The 20,957-nt window shown below is 46.6% G+C and overlaps 1 protein-coding gene across 1 annotated transcript in view; it reads left to right on the top strand.

Moving 5' to 3' along the window:
- Positions 1–20,545, top strand: part of DLEC1 (DLEC1 cilia and flagella associated protein) — a 39,600-nt gene extending 19,055 nt beyond the window's left edge. The window contains exons 23-39 of the mRNA XM_054171276.1: positions 1,240–1,350; positions 1,802–1,932; positions 2,165–2,350; positions 2,854–2,921; positions 4,281–4,432; positions 4,999–5,102; positions 6,728–6,798; positions 7,591–7,802; positions 8,981–9,115; positions 10,788–10,907; positions 11,742–11,836; positions 11,926–12,010; positions 12,963–13,142; positions 13,980–14,141; positions 15,167–15,320; positions 16,590–16,710; positions 20,368–20,545. Coding sequence (XP_054027251.1) covers positions 1,240–1,350; positions 1,802–1,932; positions 2,165–2,350; positions 2,854–2,921; positions 4,281–4,432; positions 4,999–5,102; positions 6,728–6,798; positions 7,591–7,802; positions 8,981–9,115; positions 10,788–10,907; positions 11,742–11,836; positions 11,926–12,010; positions 12,963–13,142; positions 13,980–14,141; positions 15,167–15,320; positions 16,590–16,710; positions 20,368–20,545 — 2,265 coding nt within the window. The remainder of the gene's footprint in view (positions 1–1,239; positions 1,351–1,801; positions 1,933–2,164; positions 2,351–2,853; positions 2,922–4,280; positions 4,433–4,998; positions 5,103–6,727; positions 6,799–7,590; positions 7,803–8,980; positions 9,116–10,787; positions 10,908–11,741; positions 11,837–11,925; positions 12,011–12,962; positions 13,143–13,979; positions 14,142–15,166; positions 15,321–16,589; positions 16,711–20,367) is intronic.
- Positions 20,546–20,957: the final 412 nt, after the last annotated feature.

The raw sequence follows: 20,957 nt of genomic DNA, 5'->3' as shown, positions 1-20,957 counted from the left end.
CTGTGTCCTCTTGTTCTGGTGCTGGTTGCCTGGGAGAAGAGACCAACCCCCTCTTGGCTACAACCTCCCTTCAAGGAGTTGTAGAAGTTCAACTTGAGACCAGCCTTTATGAAAAGATTACCTAATAGTTGATATTAATGTGCTCTCACTGTCTGTGGATCATCCCCAGGACAATGGGTGGGCAGAGATGTGAGAGGAAATAGGATGCAAGCTACCAGAGTGTTAAAGAAGGTACTATGGGTGCTTGGGGTTGGCATTTAATTTAGAAGAGCAAAGAAGGGATGGTGCTTTTGACTTGTGTCCAAATTTTGCTTACATTTCACATTCTGGGTGGGCTTCATCTTACAGTTTAGGAGCCCTAAATGTCAGTATGTGAGCTATGGTCTGAACTCCCTGTCAAAGGAAATCTTAGCAGGAAGTCAGTCTCCTGAATATAAGTCTAGCCTAATTTTTGGTGCTGTAGAGTGTTATTCCTGATCCTCTAGAAGTGTGGTCTCTTGTAAGTCCTGTCACACCAGTTAGCTGTGCCTGTGTGGCTTGGCTCAGTGCTTCTGTTTAGGCAACTGCATCCCACCACCTCTATACAGTCAGTGGAGTCCAGAGAAGTTGTAAGCTGAATCCTGCTGGCTGTGTCTTGGTCATTCTGAACTACTCTGACATCCAGGGTTCAGCTCATTTGCCTGTATAAAAGCCTGTCCTCAGGTGCCCAAGGCATCCAAACTGAGCATGTGGATGACACAGAACCTATAGGAAAACCTTTTGGAACAGCTGGAGCCTAGGAGTTACATCCCCAGCATTTTACAGGATACCTGATGCTCGTTTGTGAGCCACTTGAGCTGATGCCCTGGATTCATGCCCTGTGCAGTTAATCACTTAGGGAAGGTGCCATCTCCAGGATTGTCTCTGTCATTAGTGGAGAGATATGGGACACCTCTAGGATCCTGCTCCAGGATCAGATAGGTTGGCTTCACCCTGGAAAGGCTTATGACTATGAGAGGGATGACAGTGGCTCTGCTCCCAGCACAGGTGCTTCAGTTGGGCACCATTCACTCTTTGGAGTGAATGTAGGTATGAGCATCTTGTCAGCCACCAGGGAATTATAAGCCTCACCAAACTGTATTTGTTGCTACCTGAAAGTGTCCTAAGTCTGAGGATAACTTTGTCTTTATGGTCCTATTTGATCCTAAGAGAAAATCTGCAGAATGAGAGTTATGAGTGTCTGTCCTTCCCATTTGGCAGCTCATTGGAAGCCAGGCAGCTTTCTGCTCCGTTGCTGTCTCCCCAGCCAGTGGCACCTTAGGCCCAAATGAGGAAAAAGAGTTCTGCATAGAGCTGTCAGCTAACATCATGGTAAGTTTGGAACCTGCTGTGATTCTGCCAAAAAGCAACACTGGCATTCTCATCTCACCTCCACATGGCAAAAGGAAGGGGCTTTGTGTGCAAAACACAATGTCCTGGGGTTTGTACAGTATCTGTGCTTTGCTTCATAGTGACTGTGGTTGAAGGCACTAAAGCACTTCACAAGTTTTTCTAACCTGCCTTTCTGTTGCTCAGCTAATCTTGTTTCCTTCCTCTCTCGAAAGTCTATGCAACCAGTCTTACTGCTGATTACTTTTCTTGGAGCTTGCAGATTCTCACTTTGGATTATCCCAAATGAAACAGAGCAGCCTGGCATATACAGAATACATTTGGGTTTCTGAATGCAGCTGGTCTCATGACATTTTAGATGTGCTTTCTAACCGAAGCTCCCTTTCCTCTGTGATGCTTCATTCACAAGGAAACTTGGCTCTTCTCCTTTCAGGGTGAGCTGAAAGACCTTGCCCTTTCCTGTAGCATAGAAGACATGGCTGAGCCCCTCTTTCTGAGCATTTCTGGAGAAGTGAAAGGACTGCATGTCACCTACTCAGTACCCTGTGACAGTGGAGTTGCCAGGTAAACCAAGGGTTTGCCCCCAAGTGAACAAAAGTTACTTCCACCCAAAGGAAAAATACAGTAGTGTGGGGTGGGGAATTCACTTATCTTTGTAAACTTCCTTCCCCCTCCTGCTGTAGGCAGCAAGGACAGTAAAATGTGCTGGGACACACATTTCAGAATCTCCTGAAATGAGCTGTGCCATAAGAAATTAAGCCCAGGATCCTGACAGTACTGTCATCTCTCCTGACAGTGATGAAAGGCAAACATCACAAAGCCCACAGGATCTCCTTTTGGACTTTGGATCTGAAGTGAAAGTCAGAGACACAGTAAAGCGTCAGCTAATTCTTACCAACCACACTGGGATCAGTGCTCCCTTCATGCTGGAAGCTGAGTATTTTACTGGCTGCTCTCTTGCTCCAGAGCAAGGAATCCACCTGTAAGTTGCTTTTCTGCATAATGACTCCATCACTAATTTGGGTCTGGATGGAATCTGAAATCAGGACAGAGTGCTGTTGCCTCTGCCACAAGATACACTTCTGCAGTGCTCTGGGGGGATTTCTTTCAAGCTCTTACACTGACTGGGGTAATGAAACCTGCTGGGGTAATGAAACCTGCTGGTGAAGTCTCCTGCACAAACAGATAGCTCCCAGTGCAAGGACAAAAGATTTAACTGGTGTAAATGGTAAAACACTCCTGAGGCCAACAGACATAAACTGGTTTACATCAGCTCTGCTGTGTTAGATCGTACATGGAGTCTTAAAACTCTCAGGCTGATTCACTCATGAGGTTGTTACTTTCAAACAAGGCTTTGTAGGCAGCCATTCTTTAGGTTGTAATAGCCTGTAATTGACTTAGGAGTCAGGCAGAGCTGTTACTTTAGCAGAATCCTCACTTAATAGAATTGTTGTTGTGATGTTTGTTTGTTTGTTTGTTTTTAAGCTCCTCAGGCTGCATCTTGAAAAGAATAGAGCCTGTCTCAAAACTCGCAGCCAGAAGAGCCCAGTCAGGTATGAGAAGAGCTGCTAATCACAGATCTTTGAGGTCTCTTCCAACCTTATTGATTCTATGATTCTAACCCCCACTGCCAGAGCAGGCTGCACAGAATTCTGTCCAGGCAGGTTTGGAATGACTGCAGAAAAGGAGATTCAACCACCTCTGTGGGCAGCCTGGTCCGGTGGTCTACCACCCTCAAAGTAAAGAAGTTCCTTCTCATGTTTAGCTGGAACCCCTCAGTGGAGAGAAGGCAAGAGCCAGATGACTAATGTATTCAGCACTGAATGTGCTAGTCAGGCACAGCATTTCATTCTCAGAGTATCTGGTGAACCTAAAAGTGACTTAGTTCTCAGCTCATTCCTGAGTTTGAAAGCCCACATTGTATAAGCATTAAGTCAGTCTCTCTTCCCCCACTGCTTCTTCTTTTTCCTCTCTCCCCCAGCTCCTTGCATTCTCCCTCTCTCTATTTCTTCTTCTTCTTCTTCTTGAAAACCACACATTGAAACAAAGATGGGTGATTCTGATTCACTCCCAGGATTGCTCCCAGCACACGGATAACAATGCATAATGTTTGGCTATTTCCCTCCTGCACACTTGTCCAATATCATTGCATCAGTCTTCTCTTCCTCAAACCCTTTCACATATCTTCCCCACTATGGAAAGCTACAGCAGAGCCCATCCATCATTTCTGACGCATTGCACTGAAAAAATACTAGTATCTGAAGCCCCATGAGCCCCAGGGAGGGGAGAAATGGGAGTGAAGTGCTGTAAAGTGGGGATGTATCTTCTGTATCCAAACTAAAACGTGGACATATTGGTACCTTGCCATGTTTGTTATCTGCTGTAAAAGCAGAGCTTTTCAGCTGTTGAATTAATACTTAAGATTGGGAAAATGCTGCCCTGACAGATTTCATGCGAGCTTGCTGCTTCAGAAGGCCAGGGGACTCAATGTGGGAAGGCTCTGCTCTTTGTAATTCATTCTCTGTGTTGGAGAGCACACAGGTAAACAGTCAGCTGCTAATAGAACCATAACCTGTTAGCACAGATTCCAGCTTATTTCTCTCAAGTGTTTGTTTTTTGTGTAACCAATTAGTGCTTTGCACAGCCCTAAGAGTCCTGGATCAGGTTATTGGAGGAGAACCCTGTGAAGTAACCCCTGCAAGAATTCTCACTCAAACAGATTAAGAAGCACTGCAGAAGGGAACCTGGGTCAATGTGGATTGTGTAAATGACCCCAGGGTTTTTTTTGCAGTCACTGAGGTTAGGCTGTGAGGAACACCAGCTAAAAAATGTGGTCCTGTGTCTTCTTTGAAAGATAACTTTATTGCTCTTCCTTCAAGTTCATTACATGCTGCTTTGCTGTGCTTCTTCAGAGTTTGCAGCAGCACTGCTGTCTCATGGGAAGGGAGTAGCTTTCCATATACAACCTTCCACAGGAACTCTGAAAGCCTTCCAGCAGCTGATCATAGAAATAACAGCTTACAACAGCATGTGGGGAGAGTACCAGGATGATCTTGTCTGCAAGGTAGGTGGGGCTTCAGTTCTAAGTGAAGTGTTGCTATGGCAGATCTTACACCAATGATATTTCCCAGATCCCTTTCTGTGAAAAAGACTTTTCCAGTTTGTTAGGGACTTGTGTAGGAATTCAGGGCAGATATTGCTGTGCCACTGCCTCCAAACCATGTGTAAGGAGCAAATGTTCACTCTTGCAGTGCTTGATTTAGTTTGGGGGGGTAACATGTTTAGCCCTTGGGAGGTTTCCATGTGCAGTTCTGATCTGTAAAAGCTGTTTGGTAGCTGGCCAGGGCAGTGCTCTGCTCTACCAACACAGTATATTGTGTGGTATGGGAAAGTCCTAGGAAGGCTGAGGAATGTATGAGAGACTGCATTCTCCTGCTGAGAAGAGCTTTCATGAGCTGTCTTTCTTAGCATGAGTTAGAGGATGTCAAAATAAACCAGTCCAATAAAAAACAACCCCACATTTGAGAATCCAGTCAGCTTTCAAAATATAGTTCTGTAACAAAATACAGTTTGGGAACACAGAGCTAAAGTTTTGCCTTGGTCCTAATAGCAAAAATTCATTTTTAACAGGTGGGAGACTTACAGACTAAATTAATTCCTATGAAAATGACAGTGAAAGGCTGTCCAATCTTCCTGCAGATGACAGGACCAGAAACAGAGCAACCCATCATCAGGTATAGCACAAAACCCTGTCAGAGAATGAAATAGCATTGGGCTATAGCCAGCATACACACCTGTTTGCAGCATTTGATGACATAAGGAGAAGATGAGCAGAGTGGCTGTCCATACCCAGTATCTGCTTCTATAACACCAATCTCTGCCAGCATAAGAAGAAAAGAATCTGCACACAAGCCTTCTCAGGTTTGCCAGCAATCTCTGGTCTGGGCTTAACAGTCAGAGAAGTTCAGCCAGTCCAGCCTCACTCTGCTGCTGAGGTGATGGGAACTGCTGCATTGTGGCAGTTCTTGTCATCATCCACAGCTCATTTCTCCCTGTCCCTTTTCCTGGACCGGGAGGAATGCAGCCCCAAGGTACACACAGACAGAGGAAGCCTTAAGCCCTCTCTACAGCAAGTTGCATCTGCACATCTGGTGAAGGCTGGTTTACGGGGCCCTGGGCACTACTTACTCAGCCAGCTGCCGTGCAGGAAGGCTGCTGCTCTCTGACTTCAGAGGAGTTAGCATTAGAATGTAGCATACCAGAGCCAAGAGCCTTTGCAAAGTCCACTCTGTAACACAGCACAGAAAATGGATTCAGCTACAAAACAAAACCCAAACCCTCACGCCCCTGGAGACTGTCTGACACGGCTCACCCCACCGTTGTCTTGCCATTTGCTGCTGCTGCCAGAGTGTTTCACAAAAGCTGACTTTACAGGTTTGCCCTGAAACACCTGAGACAACTGAAAAAAACCCAAAAAAACAGAGAAAAGACTGATAAAGCAACTTTGTGTTTCACAGTACCAGCTACCTGCTGCCTGACAGCCACTGAACCAGGCTACCAGTAAAGCCAGATAATGTTTCCATGGACCTGGGGGTACTGGTTGATAGTAGGCTGAACAAGTGCCAGCAGTGTGCCCAGGTGGCCAAGAAAGCTAATGGCATCCTGGCCTGTATCAGGACCAGGGAAGTCATTTTGCCCTGTGCTAAGCACTGGTTAGGTCACACCTTGAGTGCTGTGTCCAGTTCTGGGCCCCTCAGTTTAGGAAAGATGTTGAGTTGCTGGAGGGTGTCCAGAGAAGGGCAACAAAGGTGGAGAGGGGTTTGGAGCACAGCCCTGTGAGGAGAGGCTGAGGGAGCTGGGGTTGCTTAGCCTGGGGAAGAGGAGGCTCAGAGAACTTATTGCTCTCCACAACTATCTGAAGGGAGGCTGTAGCCAGGTGGGGGATGGTCTCTTCTCCCAGGCAACCAGCACCAGAACAAGAGGACACAGTCTCAAGCTGTGCCAGCGGAGGTTTAGGCTGGATGTTAGGAAGAAGTTCTTCATAGAAAGAGAGATTGGCCGTTGGAATGTGCTGCCCAGGGAGGTGGTGGAGTCACCATCACTGGAGATGTTTAGGAAGAGACAGGATGGGGTGCTTGGTGCCATGGTTTAGTTGATTAGATAGTGTTGGATGATGGGTTGGACACGATGATGTTGAAGGTCTCTTCCAACCTGGTCTGGTCTATTCTATTCTATTCTATTCTATTCTATTCTATTCTATTCTATTCTATTCTATTCACTCTCAAACAAATCTTTAACTATTTCAGTCATTCACTGTTACTTTCTGCATGTGGTGACAGCAAGGTTTCCCCCACCCCAGGTTTGGCACTCACGTCTCTGGAGCATCTCCTGTGTTGCGGAGGGTCGAGCTCAACAACCCAGCTCCCTTTGGTAAGGATGACTTTGGTACAGCAACCAGCAACACTTGCACTGCACTTCTTTGGACAATAAAAATAGAAGGTCCTACTAATGGCAATTAACTACTTGCTTCCCAATCAACTGAGTTCTTCCACAAATACTAATGGCAGTACAAGAGAGTGCCTAAGCTGTTTTCTACCTTAGCTAGTCCAGCACAGTTGTGTTCTGGCATTGCTGCTGTGAGTGTTGGTTTGCTTCCTGTGACTGTAAAGCAGGTAAGCTCCAGCCAGAGCGTAGCAGAATGTATGGAGCTGACTCAGAGCGTGGTTGCTGTGAAACTGCACATCCCATCCCAGTGTGTCTGGGGTTTTGCTCACTGAAATGATTGGAATTCAGGATTTGCCATTCTGTCTTTGTGAATCTGGTCAGTCACCTGCTTCTTAGTGGCATCTTCTGGCTCTTCTGGTGCTTAGTCTGTTTGTCTTGAATGAGATTTTAGCTCTTCAGAGTAGAAGTCAGTGATTTTTAAATTTCTGAATGCCACCAAACATATTTGCTTGAAACAAAACATTCATAATTTATTGTACTGTTACTCAAAGCATAGTTTAGGGCCTGGAGAGTGACCAAGCTACAGTAAGAGCACAGCACACAGGGTCTTCTATCATTTTAGTTTACAGCAAACGTGAAAAGCTTAAGATGTGCTTTAGTACAAATCCAGTAGCTAAACACAGATTCATTGCTTGATGTTCTGGTTCTCCAGTACCAACCAAGCTGTGAGTCTCCTCAGTGACCAGAAGTCATTGTCCTTTCTCATGTCCAATTCAGACATTCGCCTGGACTGGGAAGTTTACAACCAAGATGATACGAAGCTGGTGGACCTGTTGATGTTCTCTGGAGACCCTTTTCCTCTTCAGGACGTGGATGAAAATGAGACTGCATCAACTGGTAGCGCCTCGGAGTCAGAGACCGTGTTAAAGTTGGATCAAGCTGCTATTCCCCGTGGAAGCATTCATCCAGCTTCTCAAACCACAGATGAGGTCAGCTGTTGGTCTGTTTTTTATACTGCTGCTGAGATACATGATGGGTTTCTTGGCATGAGAGCTTGCAAACAATAACACACCATGTAACTTGTAACTAAGAGCTGGATTGTTAAAGGAAATGTCAGCTCCTCTTACAAAGAAAAAAGGTAATAATGGGTAGATTATTGCTGGTATCAGCCACCAGTTTACAGAAGGGGCCATGGGCAAATAGCTCTTTAGCTTCTGCTTGAGGGAGCTGATGGGATACTGCAAAAACTAATAGCATTGAAAAAGTAATGCCACTTTACATCAAGCGTTGCCAGAACTACAACTCCTTAGTTTGGGTCTACTGTTCTAGTGGTACTTCATGGTGCCAGCGTGTGCTGTAGCCAGGGAGCAGAATCTAGCCTGTGAAGTTGAAACTGTAGCTCATGATCTGGAGGTGTTTATCCCAGTGTTAAAGTTAGCTTGGCTCTGTTACTCCATTAGATTATGGTAACATCCATTACACATGAAGTTTGAGTATAATATAGCAATTTAGGCTCCTAGATTCATAGAATACCTTGTGGGAAGGGACCTTGTGGATCATCTATTCCAACCTGTCAGGGTAAGAATACAGTTTAAATGAGCTGGCTCAGCACCCTGTCAAGCTGGGCCTTGAAACTACCAAATGTAAGGGAGTCCACCATCTCCCTTGGGAGTTTATCCCAATGTCTAATAGTTCAAATGGTGTCATGAAGGGCTGATAGTGACAGGGAGGAGGTATCATGCAGGATATGTTTATTTCTCAGGCAAAAGCTTTACAGAAAAGATACTGAAATCACATTTTTCTCTTCATCAACTCAGAAGGCATCGTTTTCGCTATACCTCTAACCTTTCTTGTGCAACAAGGGAACAATATTGCCCTAGAGTGCTAGTTCCTGTAATGAGCCAAAGATGTCACAGCTGAGTGATTGTCCTGGTCAAACAGGACCTGGGCATGCACATTTTCCAAAGGGTTCAGGAGCAGTTTCAGGAGAGCAAACCAGTGCGTGACAAAGTCGCTGCACAGGCCACTTCCACACGTCCAGCTTTTGTGCCAGAAAGAAAGGAACTGGAGCTGGCCATCCAGTGCAGCAGTTCCCTGCATGCTGCACTCACATTCCTCTTCTGTAGCATAACAGTTTTAACCATTCCCCACCCTTGTGTCCCTGCAGGCTCCAGGCTCTGTCAGCAAAGAGAAGGCAACCACCACTCAAGAACCTACCACGCAGGAAAAAATCACTGTACTTATTCGTCCTCATGAAGGGGTTCTTGCAGACAAGCCCTACTCCATTACCCCAAGGCAGATAGTAAGCATTTACATTTCCTTTGTGCTTAGATTTAGCATGTTTTCTACAGGACACTGGAGATGGAAAAGGAGAAGGAAGTAAATGTGGTTTGAGGTAAAGACAACTATACAGTGAAAGACTAGGCTGGGAGCTTTGGGATCTTGAAGATGGTGGTCAGGAGTTTGTAAAGTCAACAGGAAAGAGTGTCCTAGTTCTATTTCAGCAGTTACCTGATGACTGGAATTAAGTGTTCCATTGTACTAGGCTCTCCAGACTGGCATCTCTGATCTTCTCTCTTGGGTTGCTTTGGTGGACTGTGTGGCACAAGGTGAAAGCCATCAAACCTGAAGCCTTGGAAGCACGTTATTTAACCAGGGTAGGTTTGCTGAGTAGACATGGCAGAGCTGGAGGGCAGGCTTCTGGAAAGGGGTGCTCTGTAACAGGCAACTCTTGGATAAACTACTGTAACCCAAAGTACTTCAAGAGCACCTGGTACAAATAGGGGCCACAGTGTCACAATCCCTTAGGAATAAAATAAAAGAAAGACCTAGCTGTGAGTGACAGAGTTGCCCAAAGCATTGGTCTGTTCATTTTGATTCTTAACTCTCAGCAGGTTTTTTGCCAGAGGGTTTCAGTTACAAGTTAAAATGAGCTAAAGATCACATAAAATAAATAATTGCAGAAATGGTACCTCAGAGATATGAAGCCTACAGTCAGCTCTGGGCTGCTCAAGGCTGGGACAGCTGGATAAAGAAAGTGCCTCATCATGGAGACAGCCTCTGCCATGTGTAGCCAGAAGCCAGCTCGCTCCATGGAGAATGGAGCTGATGCCTGAGAAGGGACTGAGGCAATCCTCTGCTCCTCTTGAGCAAGGGAATGCAGTGCATGGAGAGCTGAGCTAGTTCTGCTTTCACCTGCATGTAGGTCCAGCAAGACCAAACATCTCACCCTGTGATCACATGAATCACAGAATCATGTAATTCAGGAAAGACCTCCAAGATCACTGAATTCATCCAGAAATGAAATGGGGGAACAAATTCTGCATGACACTAGGCTGAAAGCAGCACACACCACATGGACCATGAGCTTACAAACTTGGATAGACACAAATTGTCTCTGCAGGGAGGTTTTTCTGCAGCAATAGCAGGGGTTAGCCATAACATGCATAAAGCACCTAAAGAAAGCAGAATCGATTCACCCTGCAGTCCCTGAAAACCCACTGTGGCTGGCTGGTGTGTTTGATTGCATTCCCTGCTGTCAAGTACAACTGTGAAACAGCCAAGAGAAAACCAAAGTGTAAGATGCTCTTAATTCACACTTGTAATTCTTCAGAAGCTCTTTCTTGTATCTGTGAGTGCTCTCAGTTGTGGGAGAATCATCTGAGTTAGCCATGGAGTGAGAATGGGTAGAACTGAGTAGTTTCAAAAGCAGAGATGTGCATATGTTTGTGTCCTTAGGGTTGGTCTGTGACTGTGCTTACACTCTGTTGATGCTAAAGAGTGGCTGCACTGACATTTGCAGCTGAAATAATTGCCAGTTTTGTTGCCACATGTTGTCATTTTAGTGCAAGCCTGAGCACAGCTCATCCCCAGGAGACTTCATGCTGCCTGTGTAACTTGTTTCAGCAGCTGAGGGTGCTTGTGCAATCCCAGGCAGCTCCCTGCGCTGCTGAACTGCTGTCTCTCGACTGCAGGTGATTCCAGGAGGTGGCAGCATCTGCGTTTCCATCTCCTTTACACCATCCGTCCTGCCAGAAGCCGTGACTGAAGTGCACGAAGGGTTTGTGCTGGGCTTCATGAGCCTGGATGACAAGGTAAATTGTCTAGCGCGGCAAGACTGGAGACGACTAGAAAATAATCATTTCCCTTCCTGTAATTTACCTACAGGCTGCTGGGTACCTGGCCAGTCTGTACCATCAGTCCTGCTCCTGCTGCCCTGTATATTCCTCTTTAACTGGGGTGGTTCATTTGTTGTGTTTGTCTTTTAGCTTGAAAGCATTCCGGGCTGAGAGTCTCACCCTCTTCTGACACTGTTTGGTGCAGCAGAGCCCAGACCAAAGCCCAGGGTTTGTAACGCTATCACATCAGGTTTTATGGATAACAGAAGTTAACAACGGGACTGAGACTCAGGACTGCTGAGTTCTGTTCCTGGCTGTGAGTCCATCTCCCTGTGTGAATTTGGAGAGCATGTCCCTCCTCTGGGAAACGTCAACAACTGCAAGTGCAGCTCACAGACTAATGTGAGGGCTGAGGAGTGTTTCATGAATTGCTCTGCCATTCTCTTGACATGAATCATTGCAAAGGTGCAAGGCACAATGAATGACAGTAGAACATTTTATACAAGGGTCCCAGATGTTGCTGATTCCTGGAGGAAGAAATGTCCTCACCTGCACTCATGGTAGCTGTTCAGAGTCCAGCTACTGCTTAGCTTTTGCTGTTCCTTGCTCATTGCCACCACATCTTAAACACACACCCTGTCAAGTAGAATCCTGTTTTGTGATCCTGGACTCAATGATCCCTTGAGGTCCCTTCCAACCCCTAATGTACTGTGATACTGTTTTGGCCAACAGCTTTCTCAGGCTAAAGGTAGGGTCTGAGTTTTAGTACTACCTTTCCATACATCATTTCTGTTCTCATTTTCTTGCCAGCTTGCACAGACAGTGCCCAACAAAGTGCATCGCAGACACGGCTACGAAGTTCCACCGCTGCGAATCTCCTTGCAAGCATTCACAGCACAAGCTCTGTGAGTACCATCTCTGATGGCCGGTGTGCCCACAGGACGAGGCAGCCTGGGGGGCAGGGCTCTGACCAGCTCTGATTCTTTACACTCAGGTTAAAAGTAGATGTGGATCACGACAGAGGGATGGTGTTCTATTCAGCAGCAAGTGATCTCATACCAGATCAGCCTCAGCCAGGGGTAAGTACTTCACACCCCGATGTGTTCAGCTGGTTTGTGCTGCTGCAAGGTTTCAGAGCCTTATGTTGCAATTTTCTGTATTATACATAGCAAGACAGGTAAAACAAAAGGACTGCAAGTCCTTATTAGGAATAAGCAAAGCTGAGCTCAGACAATACCTATTTTTATATGTCTTTGTCTTTGAAAGTAGATAAATAAGGGCTTCTTTTAAAAACATAAAGGTCTGACAGCAGAGGGGAATCACTTAGAGCAGCTTGGTCAGCTCCTTCACCCTAGACACTCAAAAGACTTCATAACATTATTACATTATATGTATTTTAGCTTTTACTCAAAAGATTTTGAAAAGCACAAGTAGAATAGAATAGAATAGAATAAACCAGGTTGGAAGAGACCTTCAACATCATCGTGTCCAACCTATCATCCAACACTATCTAATCAACTAAACCATGGCACCAAGAGCCCCATCAAGTCTCTTCCTAAACACCTCCAGTGATGGTGACTCCACCACCTTCAGGAGCAGCCCATTCCAATGGCCAATCTCTCTCTATATGAAGAATTTCTTCCTAACATCCAGCCTAAACCTCCCCTGGCACAGCTTGAGATGGTGTCCTCTTGTTCTGGTGCTGGTTGTCTGGGAGAAGAGACCAGTCCCCACCTGTCTACAGCCTCCCTTCAGATAGTTGTGGAGAGCAATAAGGTCTCCCCTGAGCCTCCTCTTCCCCAGGCTAAGCAACCCCAGCTCCCTCAGCCTCTCCTCACAGGGCTGTGCTCCAAACCCCTCACCAGCTTTGTTGCCCTCCTCTGGACACCTTCCAGCAAGTCAAGCAAGTAGGAAATAATGAGTTGCTTTGGGGTAAAGCCTTTCAGATCTCCAGTAGTGCTGAATGACCAGACTAGCACAGACGTCTCAAGGGAGTTAAAACTAACCAGTGTTGAATCATTTCTCCACCAGGTTTTGACAGATTCAGTAATGTCTCAGACTTTGAAACTCATCAATTGCACCAAGGTTCCGTTGTACTTCAGGCTCCTTCTGTCTACACCCTTCAGCCTGTCCATCACCAAAACATCTCACAACCAGAAGAAAATCAAACAGCAAACACAATTTGTACTTTACCCACAGCAAAACATGTTGGTAAGCTCAGAAATAACCATCCTCTGGCAGAATAGACAGCTTAGTAATTGGTGTGTTAACATCACCCAGATGAACCACAGGAAAAACATAACCAGTCCAGAAATCTCCCAGCTTCAGGAGCAATAGTGCTGTATTAGCAAGCACTAATGACTGCTATTTCTTCCTGCTCTATTTTGGGTACAAAATGTTTTTCTGCAGTGGCCCTGATTGTGCTTTTCTCATCAACTCTGACCTGTTGCAAACACCTGTAGAAAACCCCTGTGGCTTCTAGAGCTCACCTAAATCAACAGCCCTATGAAAACTGGATGAATCAAAAGACTTCCAAAGACTGCAGTCCCTTTCTTCCTTCCATTAGGTGCAGGCAGTGCAAACACAGAAGAAAGGAAAGAAAAAAAGGGTTAATTTTGAGTGTACACAATGACATTGATTGAAGGAAACAGTCCTGGAGCCAAAAATCAGCTAGGGGGCAAATTTTCAGTGTTCATGTTGAAACAGAGACACCCATCTGAATTCTACCTGTGCAGAAGACTTGCATGTTTGAGACAGCTTTGGGAAACTTGGGAATTTAGAGCTTTTGTCTTGCTAGAGACTTGTTTGTTCCCTGTGGTTCAGAGATCAGCTGTTCACCTTTACACTCCATCTCTGTGTGCTGGATTCATAGGAAGTAGCTGTGTTTTCTGTTCCAGTGGGACAGAAGCTTTGTTCCAGCGGGAATTTGATTGCTGGCACGACACCTTTGGGTTCTAGTGGGAAAAAAATCTGTGCCTGGGCCTTGGAGCAGTGTTTACTTTGGATTTCCTGCACACAGAGTCTTCCTATGTGATGGTCTTCCCACAGGTGACAGTGTCATTCCACACAACTCTGGAGTTACTTACGTATCAACGTCTGCCAGATAGCCAGCTGCCTCCTGGATTCCGAGTGCTCCAGTCTGAGAACGGGGAGAGAAAGCTGCAGTTCAGACAAAATTTGGTCATAGAACATAGCAACAACACATGCCAGGTGAGAGCAGAACAAGGTCTCTGGGCCGTGAGAAAGGGCTGTGTTTCATCAACATCTCTGACTCAGAATGGATGTGCCTTAGGCTGTGAGGAGCTGCGGCCACCTCTGGAGTGCATTGTGTCGCTTAGCAGTAGTGGCGGGACTGTGAGCTCTGGGTGAGCAGTTGGATCTCAAAGGTCTCTTCCAACCTCAGTAGTTCTATGCTTCTGTCCAAGTAAAGTGGATTTGCAAAAGGAGATGGCTGTTTGTTGAGACCACAGGTGGCTCTTAGGTGGACAGAGTGGTCTGGGGACAGCACCCTGATGCTCATGCCCCAGCTCTTTGCACAGCCTGGATCATCCGGCTCAAAGTGAAGCACACCCAGTGACAGTGAGAGTCTCCACGTCCTTCTGGGAGATGGGGTCAGCACTGTCTCAGGGAACATGCCAGTGCCTGAGTCACTGAGCACTGTCTCCTGCAGTACCCAAGCACTTCTCGAAAGTCTCACCACTCTAACTCTTGTGGTGGGGTACAGCCCACACACACATTCAACAGCCAATCTCTTCCAGATGGAAAGCCATAAACCCTCCCCAAGTCTACAGCCCTTCCAGCACACTGCAGGCATGCATTTCTCATACCAGGTGTTTCTGAAGGCTGATAAAGTCAATTTAATAATGATCTTGGGCAATCTGCAGAAAGTGAATGACTCACAGTGGGCCATGTACTGTCCCAAGGGACAAGGAGATGCTGTAATGTCTGCATCTCCACAGAAAACCCTAACAACAAATGAGAACCTTCACTCCATGTTACTTCATTAAGACCACAGTGTCTGGTTGGAAAACCCTTCCCAAAACAGTAAACCAGCAACAACTCAGTTCACTCAAAGCTGTAGAATGGGGAGTTGACTCTATGGTGAAAGAACACAAAACAACTGCTATTGATTTTCTGCTTGAGGTTGAGAATGATCCAGCTGCAGCAGATATTATGTAAACCTCTACCAAAATAAGGTGAGGTTTTGTCTCCTTTCCCTTCCCTCTGTTTTGCAGTCGGTCCCAGTGATTGCTTACCTCACTGTTCCAGTTCTGGAGCTGCCTTGTGACACAATTGACTTCAAGACCTGCTTTGTTGACCACACCAAGACTGAACACGTCTTCCTGTGCAACAGGAGTGGCTGCAGAAGTTTCTGGAATGCTTCACTGGGTATTCTGGTTTTGCAGTTGGATTTCCTTGTTATGAAGTTTCACTGTTCAGGGTTTTTATTCAAAAAGCCTGCACACACTCAATAGATCACCAATCTATGATGATCAGAGAGAGTCACAGAATTGTCAAGGTTTGAAGGGACCTCAAGGATCATCTAGTTCCAACCCCCCTGCCATGGGCAGGGACACCTCACACTACAGCAGGTTGCTCACAGCCACATCCAGCCTGGCTGCAAAAACCTCCAGGGATGAGGCTTCCACCACCTCCCTGGGCAACCTGTGCCAGTGTCTCACCACCCTCGTGGGGAGCAACTTCTTCCTAACATCCAAGCTGAATCTACCCATTTCTAGTTTTGTTCCATTCCCCCCAGTCCTATCACTCCCTGACACCCTCAAAAGTCCCTCCCCAGCTTTCTTGCAGGACCCTTCAGATACTGGAAGGCCACAATTAGGTCACCTCGGAGCCTTCTCTTCTCCAGACTGAATAACCCCAACTCTCTCCATCTGTCCTCATAGCAGAGGAGCTTCAGCCCTCTAATCATCCTCATGGCCCTTCTCTGGACTTGTTCCAGCATGTCCAGATCCTTCCTTTAATAGGGGCTACAGAACTGGACATAGTACTCCAGGTGGGGTCTCAGTAGAGCAGAGCAGAGGGGGAGAATCCCCTTCCTCAACCTGCTGGCTATGCTTCTCTTGATGCAGCCCAGGATGTGATTTGCTTTCTGGGCTGCAAGTGCACACTGCTGGCTCATGTTGAGCTTCTCATCCAGCAGCACACTGATGCTGGCTGCAAACACAGCAGGTCTGCTTCTGTTCTCACTTAGGTGGGCTTTTTTCTTTTTCCTTTTGACATCAGTTTATCTCCATTGATTTCAGCAGCTACCCCAGATGTAACTAAAAGATTTAAACCCAGCCCTCACGAGCAGGGGATGTGCTTTGCTCATTTATAACACAATCCTAAGAGGCAACAAGAAGCAGTAGCTCCTTCTGCGTTCTGCTTGAGCTTCTGCCTAATGATGTTAACAACAGATGGACTTCAAAGGAAAAAAGATCAAGGCATTGTTATTTTGATGAGGAGGCCCCTGATCACCCCCCTTGATTAGAGGATGAAAACACAAACTGGCCACATGAACAGAAAGGCTCTGACAGTGCAAGACCTGATGTATTAGTTGGCTGGCTAGGAGGCAGGTTGTTTTCAGTGCTGTGTTCCACAGACTTAGATAAAAGGGTCTTGTGTTGCTTTGTTTGATACTTGCCCCTTTCACTGCAGGGGACCTGGAAAAGAGAAAGAACCTGGAAGTATTTTCTGTCTCCCCTACTCATGGCACTTTGGAGGCACGTAAAGGGGACTGGCCTACTAAGGAGATTCTGCAGATCAGCTTTACTGCCAGGTACAGTTAGCAGCACTGAAATCCTGCTGCCATTCCCTGGCAGACCCAGACTTCTGTGGGCTGTCACTGCAGGTGAAGAGCAGTTCTGCTCTGTTCCTGTAGCACCAGGCTGCTCATTTTGCCTCTGACACTTGCCAACCCTGGGCTTCCAGCTGGTACTTGTCCCATAGAGCCATGCTACCTACGCTGCTCCCTGTATGAGATTTCTTCTGGGTTTGACATCCAGGGTTTCAGACTCAATTTACACACTCAAACCCATGTTATAGCAACAGCTGGCATGGCCACTGGAAAAACAAAACCCAAACAACTTTCTTTAGGGCAATGTCTTCATCAGGGGCAAATCTCAAGCAGAGGCAGGTAAAAGAGCTGGGTCCTTTATGCACCCAGCACGTTGTAGGCCAGAGGGAGAAATGGCTCTGGAGTAGCTCACCATTCCCATAAAGCATCTGTTCATCATGCAGGAAAGCCTTTTGTGGTCAGTCTTGGGGATCCTTTCTTTAGTTTAGGTGACCTCACCCAAAGACATGCATTCAGAGCACCTCCTGATGCTGCAAATAGAACAAAATGTCCTAATGCAGTGACAGGCTTTGTTTTACCCTTGCTTAGCCTGCTGCAGTGTTTAGTCTTACAGTCATGTTGATGTTTGTTTGGTAAGAGAAAAAATTCAAGGGTTTTTTGGGTTGCTCCTAGTCTAGAGGTTTTCTGCACAACAAAGATCATGTGAGGTGCAGGCAAATGACAGCAGAGTGCAGGTGAAAATGACTCTTTGTCCTGTAAACATTTAATATTGGTCTAATGATGCTTACACGCATTTTTTCCCTAACCTTTGTCAAAGCTAGAAATGAGTTCTCAATGGCAGTAGCAGTGACCCAAAACTTTAATGTCTTTGCTCTCCTTAGTGAGAGACACTCCTGTAAGACAGTTCAGCTTCCATTACAAAGTCTTTCACTGGAAGTTATTGCATGGTGGCAGACGTTTCAAGCAAGACAAGTCCAGCCCTGCAGTTTCAGTGAACCCTCAACACTGCTAATTGGGAGTTTCAAGAAGCAAACTCTAGGTGATGTATTGTCACAACTTCCATCTCCTTGGAACTCACTGGGAGATCTCCATCGCTGGAGCCCCTGAAATCTCAAGTGAGATGATGTCTTGAGCAGCTGCTCTAAGCTGTCTCTGCTCTGAGTGGTGTGGTGAACCAGAGACCTCCCCAAGCTCCTGACTGCTAACGTTCTTCTGGAGTGCTTCTGAATACGGCTGAAGTGCTGCTGCCTGTGTGACAGCAGACAGACTGATCAGCATACCTGAAAGCAAAGACACTGCTGTACAGCAGCCAGCTCCAGATGAAGAATTCCCAGCAGAGCAGAGCTCAGGACTAGTGTGGCCTTAGTAAATAATTCTATGCAAAGTGATTTTAATAATTCACCTCCCCAGATCAGTGGGCTTCCTGCAGGGGAATTCTGTGTGAGAAAGGAGAAGAGGGAAGGGGGGGGAAAAAAAGGAGAAAAAGCTGCCTGGCAGCACAGGCTTTTGCCTGAGGTCTTTACAACAGCTGCCTCTTAGATGCAGAGAAGTCCTTCAGATGAACAGGCTCAGGAGTGTTGGGTACACCAGCCCTCACTGACTTATGCTGCAGGACTGCCACTCAGCACACCACCACGCTTCCTGGGAGCTTTTTGATCTTCATTGACAAACTGGACTCCACTGACTGCCCCCTTGTCTTAGGGGAGCTGCCAGAAACTTCACTGTTCCACACTTTGTCAGAGGGCCAAGGCTGCACATGAAGGCAGTGCCACATGTGCTGCAATCACTGGCCAGCGGCTGAGCTTTGTGTGGTTCAAAGAAAGAGTATCACAAGTAGAAAGACAGTGAATTTTTTCCTCCAGCCCTGAAGTTAACAATGCAATGTCTTTACTTCAGGTACAGACTGGACCATTCTTTTCAAACATGCTTGTTTAGGTTTAGGAGGTTTAGACTGATGCCTAGGAAATTTTCCACAGGTTGAGCAGGGAAGGGGTAGAATGTAAATAAATTACCACTGGATGTAAAGGGGAAATAATGGTAAGGTCTAAAGGACAGAATCACCAAGGCTGGAAGAGACCTCAAAGATCATCAAGTCCAACCTGTCATCCAACACCTCATGACTAAACCATGGCACCAAGTGCCACGTCCAATCCCCTCTTGAACACCTCCAGGGATGGTGACTCCACCACCTCCCTGGGCAGCACATTCCAGCAGCTAACAACTCTCTCGGTGAAGAACTTTCTCCTCACCCCAAGCCTAAACTTCCCCTGGTGCAGCTTGAGACTGTGTCATCTTGTTCTGGTGCTGGTTGCCTGGGAGAAGAGACCAACCCCCTCCTGGCTACAACCACCCTTCAGGTAGTTGTAGAGAGCAATAAGGTCTCCCCTGAGCTTCCTCTTCTCCAGGCTAAGCAACCCCAGCTCCCTCAGCCTCTTCTCACAGGGCTGTGCTCGAGGCCTCTCCCCAGCCTCGTTGCCCTTCTCTGGACACCTTCAAGTGTCTCAATGTCCTTCTTAGACTGAGGGGCCCAGAACTGGACACAGGACTCAAGGTGTGGCCTAACCAGTGCTGAGTACAGGGCACAATGACTTCTCTGCTTGAGCTGGCCACGCTATTTCTGATGCAGGCCAGGATGCCATTGGCCTTCTTCCCCTTGGTCTGATAACTAACATAAAGTTAGCTGTATAAACTAACTTTTTCTCTTGCTTGGCTTCTTCACTCTAGCTGGTAGCTTTTGCTTGGCTGTTGCTGGCCTTGGCTGCATTCTTCTTGTGGCTAAGTACAAACAAGATACTCTCTATGCTTCTCTTTTTTGCCTTGTACAGGACAGGTGAAGGGGGCAGAGAGAGGGAAGCCATTGGGAACCCCTCAGATTTGTCCAGGGGGTGGTCTTGTGTTGTTTATAAATAGTAAATCTATGTAAATATTGCATATTTTGTACATATTCATTGCATTTCATAGCTCTAGCTTGTAGTTTGGCTTGTAAATGTAGCTTCATTTGCTTCCATCCCCCTGAGCTAGTCTGGCAATTTTAGTTTGGGGGGGAGTAATTCTAAGTAGTTGGAGGGTAATTTCACCCCACCACAATACTCTATGTAGCCATGAAATGAGATTGACACCTGCAGACCTACCATCAGAGACTAGTCACTGCTTCTGAGTAGGAGCAGTTCCTGTCACAGGGTCTCCCTCAACAGAGTAATTGGACTCATTGTGCTACACAGACCTGAATCCAGCTGTACAGAATCATGGAACTGTTAGGGTTGGAAGGGATGTCAAGGCTCAGCCAGTTCCAACTCCCCTGCCATGGGCAGGGACACCTCACACTACAGCAGGTTGCTCACAGCCACATCCAGCCTGGCTTTAAAAACCTCCAGGGATGAGGCTTCCACCACCACATCCCTGGGCAACCTGTGCCAGTGTCTCACCATCCTCATGGGGAAGAACTTCTTCCTAACATCCAATCTGAATCTCCCCATTTCCAGGTTTTTTTCCATTCCCCCTATCCCTATCCCTCCCTGACACCCTAGAAAGTCCTTCCCCAGCTTTCTTGCAGGCTCCCTTCAGATACTGGAAGTCTACAATAAGGTCTCCTTGGAGCATTCATCTGTAACTGAAGCAGCTTTCTGCTCTGTCTTTTAGGAGTGACATTGAATATGAGGCTGTGGTGACCATCACTGGAATGCTGGGAGAGAAGCCCTGCAGGCTGCAGCTCAGAGGACGAGGCACATACAATGAGGCACTACAAAGCAAGACAACGTGGGACAAATGTCAAAGTGAGGAGTTGGATGCAGATATCCCCTCAGCTGTTTTAGTATAGGCTGGACTTTCAGTAGAATGAACTTTGAAGTTATGGGGGTGGGGGGGGGAGGGAAATCTGAGGGTACCCTAAAGAAAACAGTCATCATCTCATTCTGTGCCATTCCTTTTACAGCTGTGACAATCTTACCATCAGCCACAGAACCAGGGTCTGCAAAATAAGCAGCTGACATTGCAAAGCAGCTCTGGTAACAGTTGGGACAAACCCTCTGAATATCACAGTGTGCTCCAAATTACAGTTAAAAGGTCTGTTCATACCTTAAAAAGCAGCTTTTGTTTTGCCTCCTGTGTTAGTTTGACATGAGAACGGACACTGGCACGTAATAAAAGCAAGAATTCATGAGCAAGCCAGCGTCCCCTGGGCTGTTTTCTTGGTACTTTACACAGAAAGGGGAAGAGCCAACTTTCCCCAG

This window comes from Dryobates pubescens, chromosome 21 (genome assembly GCF_014839835.1).
Source record: "Dryobates pubescens isolate bDryPub1 chromosome 21, bDryPub1.pri, whole genome shotgun sequence".
NCBI classification, from domain to species: domain Eukaryota; kingdom Metazoa; phylum Chordata; class Aves; order Piciformes; family Picidae; genus Dryobates; species Dryobates pubescens.
This window is presented reverse-complemented; position numbering and strand designations above follow the sequence as displayed.